Here is a 7,350-nt window from a genome sequence, read left to right as displayed (position 1 = left end):
TAAATATATTTACATATGTACATGCCTTTATTTAGACCTCTATAAATGCCCTTTGCCTCCTAGCTCTTTCCTCTATTTCCTTGTACTTTCCTCCTGTCCCACTATCATGCTCAGCCTTCATTGGGTTTCAGTAATTCCTCTCGGTTACATTGCCCTTGGTCACATCCTACCAGGCCATTCTTACTGTTTTACAGACATCATCAAGAGAAACTGGAGGCGAGGAACTGGGATAACCAACAGGACTCGCCTATTCTGGAAAGGCCTGGACAAAAGAGGAAGTGGACTGAGCAAAGGCAAGATTTTAGTCAAAAGAGATCCCTAGAGCCGAAAACGAAAGGTTTGTATGTTTGACTCGTGTTTATAGGATGCCAGGGCACCTCTACCAGACAAGAGCCTGGCAATTTGCCTCCCTGACAACCACAGCCAGGGGACCTTACAGAGCAGTTCTGTGCTAACCCACGAAGATGCCTCAGAACCCCTACAGCGTCCAGCAGCAGCAGCAGCCAGCACTGTCGTTAATACAGCTAGACCCCTCGGAAAGCCCCTTGACAGTCTTATGAAGAAAGGGTGCACAGAAATTGCGCCGAACACATTTCTTCTGCAGTACTTCTAAACCTTTTTTGGTATTTTTTCCTATTGTATTAAGTTTTATTGACATATAATTCACATCCTATACCATTCACTGGTTTAAATAGCTCAAAAAGATATTTAAAAATAGTTGTCAATTATCACCACCATCAATTTTAAAACATTGTCTTCATTCTTGTGCTCACGATGAGTTCCCCATTACTCTCCAACCTCCTCTGCCATAACCCTAAGAAACTATTAACCCAGTTACTGGCTCTGTAGATTTGCTTATCCTCAGTTTCTTTTTTTAAATTTTTTTTTATGTAAACACAGAGGAATATTTTTTTACTTAACGACACATAACATAGGAAAGGGAAATTACAAAATAAGTTGTGAGGTCCTTTATCTGACACATAAAGATAGGTATATCAAGTCCAGGTTCCTGTGTGACACAAACTGTGTATGTTTAGCTGTTACAGAGAAGTTCGTGGTGTTAATCCACTCAGTGGCAGAAAGCCTGCTGTCTATTTCTGTGACTGATTCATAACCCTGTTTGAGTAGAACTGCCCACAGGACTTCCAAGGTGGTGAACCTCTGTTGAAACAGACTGCCACTTCTTTGTCCCAGAGAGCGACGGGGCGGGTCCAAACAGCCGACCTGTCTGTCAGCAGCTGAGTGCTTTCACCCCCGCCCATCAGGGTGCCTTTCCCATAAGACTGTCGTCTCTGAACACGCTATGGAGTGTGCGTTCTGACACACCTGAACGCTGCCATGGACTGATTGACCATGCGTTGGAGTGCACGCCACTACAAAGGATTGAGTGTGGGGTTCTATATTAAGGTCTAGGTTGGAAGATTTAATATTTTAATACTATACTATAGTGGCGTACAGTATTTTAATTTATCTAATATTATGAAATATTATTATTTTGCTTTTTAAAGATATTTTATACAGTTGATCATTGCTTATCCTGAATTTCTATAAAGAAAACCAGACTTCAGCAACACACAAATCCCCAACAATAAACCAATGAAACACAAAAACTCAATATAAAAGAAAACAGAAAATAATACAAACTGGAGTACATTTAAAATGAGTCAAGTAGAGAATCTTAAATTTTACCATAACCACACCTGCATTAATCCACTTTCTAATTCACACTGTGTGATAGCAAGGCTATTCACGACCTTGGTCATTTGTCAGAAGGGCGTCAAGGGAGGCTTAATCTGTGTGGGGACTCTGCAAATGGGTTTTGGACCTTCACTGTCATCCATAGCCTGCAAACCAGGTGCTCAGAGTGTAAGCTCTAATACTGTCCCTTCCTCCAGTCTTGGATTTCATTATTTACAGTCCTTGGATCACAAGGAGGAAGCTGGTATGCTTCTTCCATGTGGACTTAGCTGACACCTCTCTCAGATGGCTGCTTATTTTAAGATCCCGGACACTATTCATTCTCATAGCTAGGCACCGTCTGATTTCTTCACCACACATTACTTTAGCATCCATGGCTTCAGTGGTTTCTCCGTAACTTTTGAAGTCTCCTCAATCTCCTTTGGGGGTCTGATTCTAATGAAGATTGTGGCCCCTCTTCCCAGCGAGAAATAGAGACGCGCGCCCATTCTGAGGCAGGGTGCACCAAGACAAGTGGACCCTGACGCCCTGCCTTCTTTCCCCAGGGATGCCTGCGGTGAAGTTGCTGTGTGGAGCAGACTTGCTGGAGTCCTTCGGTGTCCCCAATCTGTGGAAGAGTGAGGACGTCGCCCAGATCGTGGGAGGCTATGGGCTTGTCTGTATTACTCGGGCTGGAAACGATGCTCAGAAATTCATCTACGAGTCAGATGTGCTGTGGCAACACCGGGCCAACATCCACCTGGTGAACGAGTGGGTCACTAATGACATCTCGTCCACCAAGATCCGACGCGCCCTGCGCAGGGGCCAGAGCATTCGCTACCTGGTGCCAGATCTTGTCCAAGAATACATCGAACAGCATAGTCTCTACAGCGCCGAGAGTGAAGACAGGAATGCTGGGGTCATCCTGGCCCCACTGCAGAGAAACACTGCTGAAGCCACGTCATGAGACCCCTAGCGAGCGACATGTTGCACTTCTCTTTGCGGCTTTGAGAGACCGGATCCTGTCACTTGGGAAAGGAATCATGACCCTGCTTTCATAAGCTAAAGCTTAAAGGTGGAATAAACATCAGTAAAGAATTAAAATCGGGCGTGTGTTGTTGTTTTTTTAATCAGGAGCTGTTAATGATAAATATTCTCAGAATGGTCTTGTTTGTCTAGAACATATCTGCCTTCAAGACGAGAGATGATCAGCACAAAAGCTAGAAGAGGATATGCCAAAAAAGGGCATCTGGCTCTAGCACGGAAGAGAAGCACGGTGCGAAAAGCAGGAGTCCGTGAGAAATCCTTCCTTCAGTTACGAAGGGCACTGACGCTTTGCGGGTATCTCTTGCCGCTTCCTGGTAACATAGTGGGTTATGAGTTGGTCATATAGCCTCAAGGTCAGCAGTTTGAAACCACCAGCCACTTCGAGGGAGAAAGATACTTTTTATAACCCTAAAGATTTATAGCCTCAGACACCCCAAAGGGGTTTTCAAAGTGTTGTTATGAATCAGAATTGGCTTGATGGCAGTGAATTTTTGGTTGGCTGGCCATCCTCCCCCAGGATGATATTTTCAGATGATGACTTTAGGAAATGCACCCTCGATCGAGCATCTCCCGCCATACAGAGTTCACTGTGAGGGCTCCTGACAAGTACATGACACCCATCCTCCTCCCTGGCACATGTGAGAATGAGCTTTGTCACGACACACGAACCTGGAACCCTGCCTTTGGAGGTAGGGCCTGGGGTCCAAGAACCTAAGTGCTTATAAAGGTACGCAGGTAATTCTGATGTCCACCGGAGGGAGAAAGTCTTTGCCTGACCTAGGCCATACACACTTCGGAAGTACAGGAGTGTTGTGGGTCCTGTGCTGGCTTGGCCACCCACAGCCCTTTACCTGCAAGAGCTACCAAAAAGAGGATGTCACACTATCTGAACAGAAAGGACCACGGATAAAGAGGGGTCTCATTCAAGGATTCTGTGAAGTCTGACTCTTCTGCAGCGTCGTTATTTAAGACTGGGTGGAGCCCTCCAGACCAGGAGAAATGCCTCCCTGGGTCAGCCCAGAGCTCCCTTCAGCCCAGGTCTTTGAGCCGATGGATAACTGGGGAGACACTCTCCATGACCTCAGCACAGAACTCCAGGTTCGGAACCGGCCTACCTTCTCCGTCCAGCCCCACTGTGAATCTGCCGTTTGCAAATGTAAGCCAAAACAGAGACTTTGTGCGCATGTGTGTGTGTTGTTTTTTAACTCCAGTCAGTTTCTATACACTAGCAATGAACTACCTAAAATGAAATTAAGAACATTTCACTTACGTAGCATGAAACACATACAAGGCACACGTTCGTCATTACAGTCTTCCAAGCTAGAAGCAAACAAAGGCACAGCAGCCCTTTCAGGGCCTGTTGCCGCGTGGCGGGATGTGGAGGGGCACGCACACTAGCTGAGCGGTGAGACGCCGCTGCAGTGGAAGGGGCCGGACGCCGGCTGGAGAAAAGCCTTTACAAAAGCAGTCGCGGCCCTGACACTACCTACTGCTCATCTCCTCTTGTTGAGAGTCACTGGCGCGGGGTTGAGAGTCTATTTTCTTTTGCTTTTTCTCCTGACCTTGGTGTGAATCCTACCCAACACTGACCGCTCAGTCACCAAGCGCACAGCTGGATGGTAGACATACAAGCTTGTCTTTGGGTTTCCCGCTGGTTAAGATGTTCCCAAGAGGCAACGCAAGACCAAGAATGGCTTTTTATGGGAGGGTTTTATGGTTCAGGAAAATAGTTTGTCATAGAAACAGGAGGGGAGTTAAATTTCGAATGAAAACACCAAAGAATTTACCCCCCCCTTTTTTTTTTTGCACTTATATAAAGGGGCTTCAGAGAGTTCATGGGAAAAATCCATTTTTCAGTCATTTTCCTTGACCTTTTTGAAGCGCCCCCCCACTCTATTTCATACACAGTCCACTCCAGATAAAGGGTTCCTATTCTTTAGAAGACAGCCCTTTAAATGACAGGTTTGTGGGCAGCTCTGGGCACATGATCAGCAGAGACCAGGAGCTGAAAAAGCCATCCTGCTTGGCCAACTAGAGGGCAGTGAAAAGGAGGAAGTCCCGAGACCAGATGGACGGATGCAGTGGCTGCGACGGTGGGCGAGAGCTCAGGTCCGACAGGCCGTCATTCTTAGACATGTAGGGTCGCTGTGACAGGACCCACTCGACGCAGCGAACAACAGGCAGTCGGCAGATCTGAATCTATGCATTTCAAAAAGGAAAATGTTCCATAAAGCAGGCACACATCTATTCTGCTGCTGATGTTGGGTGCTGTTGAGTCAGTCCAGCTCAGGGTGACACAGGAGAACTGTCCCTTAGCCCTTTCTGGGCTGAGATCGTCATAGAAGCAGGTGACCAGCTCTTTCCCTCATGGAGCCACTGGGGGGGTTTGAACTGCCAGCTTTTCTATTAGCAGGCAGGTGCTTCACTTTGGTCTTAGCCACACAGCTCCAGACATAACTCCTAAAGCTGCCAGGCCAGCTCCTCAAAGAGCCAGGGGTGTACAGCTGGGGACCTAGGAGCTCTCCATATGGAACTGCTGAATGAAGAACCGCTTACTATCACAGGTCCTAAGACGGAGTTTAAGAGCCAGCATACCACCAACACTAACAAAGAATATCAAGGCAGAAACAGATAAAGCAAGAAACTTTGATTTTCTTCCAGGGGGGAGGGGGGGGGGATACACCTAGATACAACAGCTGAAAATGACACTTAGGGCCCACTCCTTGCTTAGCTGTGAGGGTGCTGACAACTACCTTCTGGGTAAAGCGCATTGAGGCCTGAAAATGGCGAAATAGCCTATTGTTGCACTATTTATGGACAAGAAAGTTGGTCCAGAGAACACGCTGTTTGGCTCTTTGACCCAACGCTGCTATTGCCATAACATAATCACACAGCAAGCTGCCCGCAGTCCCCAAGGGCAGAATTTCCTGTAGCATAATGGAAATTATAACAATGAACTTCACCCAGGAGTCCATGTGAACAACTGTTGTGACGTCCTTTGAAGAAGAAATTATGCCATTGTTTGTTCCCTACCACGTCTTTTTACTCTTTTTTTGTAGTTTCTTTTTATAAGCGGAGTGTAGAGTGGAGGAAATGTGTGATGCTGGCATTTTGTGTTGGACTCCCTCCCCGATTCATGTGTTTGTTAACTAAGCTGCCACAAAAGCCCTTCCCTCTTGGAAAAGCACATTTCCAGGTGGACGCCAAGCCCCCAGAGAGCTTCTCTGCGGTTGTTGACCTGTTTGGTGTGTACGCGTGAACAGCAAACCTTTAAATGGAGGAGTGAGTTCTTGATGCTCAAGGCATAGAGAGGGGCCAAAGGGATGGTTCAGGCTTGTTGAAAGAAAATTCTGACCCAGTTAAAATCAAAGAGTTGATTTGGCTTCAGAAAGATTCGTGAATCAGGCAGTCCTTGGCCAGTGGATCTAGGAAATACCCCCCTCCACCCCCTACTTAGAAAAACAAGCTACAACGTTACATAGAGGACAAGGTGGGGAGAACGACAAAAGTATCTGTCATATACTTTGATACATGATTCCTTATGTTGACTGTCAGATCATATGGAGAGCAAAATGTACAGGACGCGTTCTTTGTTTTTTAATCAATTTGGCTGAAACATCTAGACAAGTGTGTGTAGCTGAGCGGATTCTGACTCATCCTGACGCTGTAAGACAGAGAACTGTCCCCATCAGGTTTCTTAAACTGTCACCTTTATTGGTGCTAGGTCTTTTTTTCTTTGGGAACTGCTGTGGGTGTCAAACCACCAGCGCATTCAGAGCAGCTGAGCACTTAACCATCGTGCCACCAGGTCTCTTTGCTAGGCAAGTAGTAGGCAGATCAAAACATGTATAAGCAGAAACTGTTTGCAGACACCAGGGAAGTCACAGGAGAGACATTCCAGGTGAGGGTGAGTGGCAGGGAGGCACGCCTGAGCCTCCCGCCTGCAGCAAATCTGGAGAGCAACGTGCATAGTTACTCAAGTTCTGGAAGGTCTGCTGGGCGGCTGCATAAACGCGGCCCACTTCTAAAATCTGCAGTAGTACTGTTTGGACGAGTGGCCCAACACTTACTGTGCCCTTACATGTGCCGGGCACGTGTCCGGGTGAGCCATAGGTGATAAGAAAGCAGCTTGATTAGGTGATTTTAAAAGAAATCATTTTATTGGGGGCTCCTACAACTCTTATCACAATCCATACATCCATGCATTGTCAAGCACATTTGTACATTTTCTTTCTACTTGAGCCCTTGGTATCAGCTCCTTATTTTATCTCCTTCCTCCCATCCCCCCCTCCCTCAGGAACCCTTGATAATTTATAAATTATTATTTTGTCATGTCTTCCACTGTCTGAAGTCTCCCTTCACCCACTTCCCTATTGTCCGTCCCCCAGGGAGGGGATTATATGGAGATCTTTGTGATTGGTTCCCCCTTTCTACCCAACCTTCCCTCCACCCTCCTGATCTCGCCACTCCCACCACTGGTCCTGAGGGGTTCATCTGTCCGGGATTCCCTGTGTTTCCAGTCCCTATCTGCACCAATGTACATCCTCTGGTCTAGCCAGATTTGTGAGGTAGAATTGGGATCATGATAGTGGGGGTGGGGGAAGCATTCAAGAACTAGAGGAAAGT

At 46.8% G+C, this 7,350-nt stretch overlaps 1 protein-coding gene across 1 annotated transcript in view; it reads left to right on the top strand.

The window, feature by feature from the left end:
• Window positions 1–2,781, top strand: part of NMNAT1 (nicotinamide nucleotide adenylyltransferase 1) — a 43,552-nt gene extending 40,771 nt beyond the window's left edge. Inside the window, exons 4-5 of the mRNA XM_004705440.3 lie at window positions 195–337; window positions 2,244–2,781. Of these exons, the coding sequence (XP_004705497.1) occupies window positions 195–337; window positions 2,244–2,644 (544 nt within the window). The 3' untranslated portion in view covers window positions 2,645–2,781. The remainder of the gene's footprint in view (window positions 1–194; window positions 338–2,243) is intronic.
• The last annotated feature ends 4,569 nt before the right edge of the window (window positions 2,782–7,350 follow it).

Source organism: Echinops telfairi, unplaced genomic scaffold (assembly GCF_000313985.2).
Source record: "Echinops telfairi isolate 266 unplaced genomic scaffold, ASM31398v2 ScPeMD7_7457;HRSCAF=8495, whole genome shotgun sequence".
Classification (NCBI taxonomy): domain Eukaryota; kingdom Metazoa; phylum Chordata; class Mammalia; order Afrosoricida; family Tenrecidae; genus Echinops; species Echinops telfairi.
Note: the sequence above shows the minus strand (reverse complement) of the source record. Positions and strands in the feature narration are given on the sequence as shown.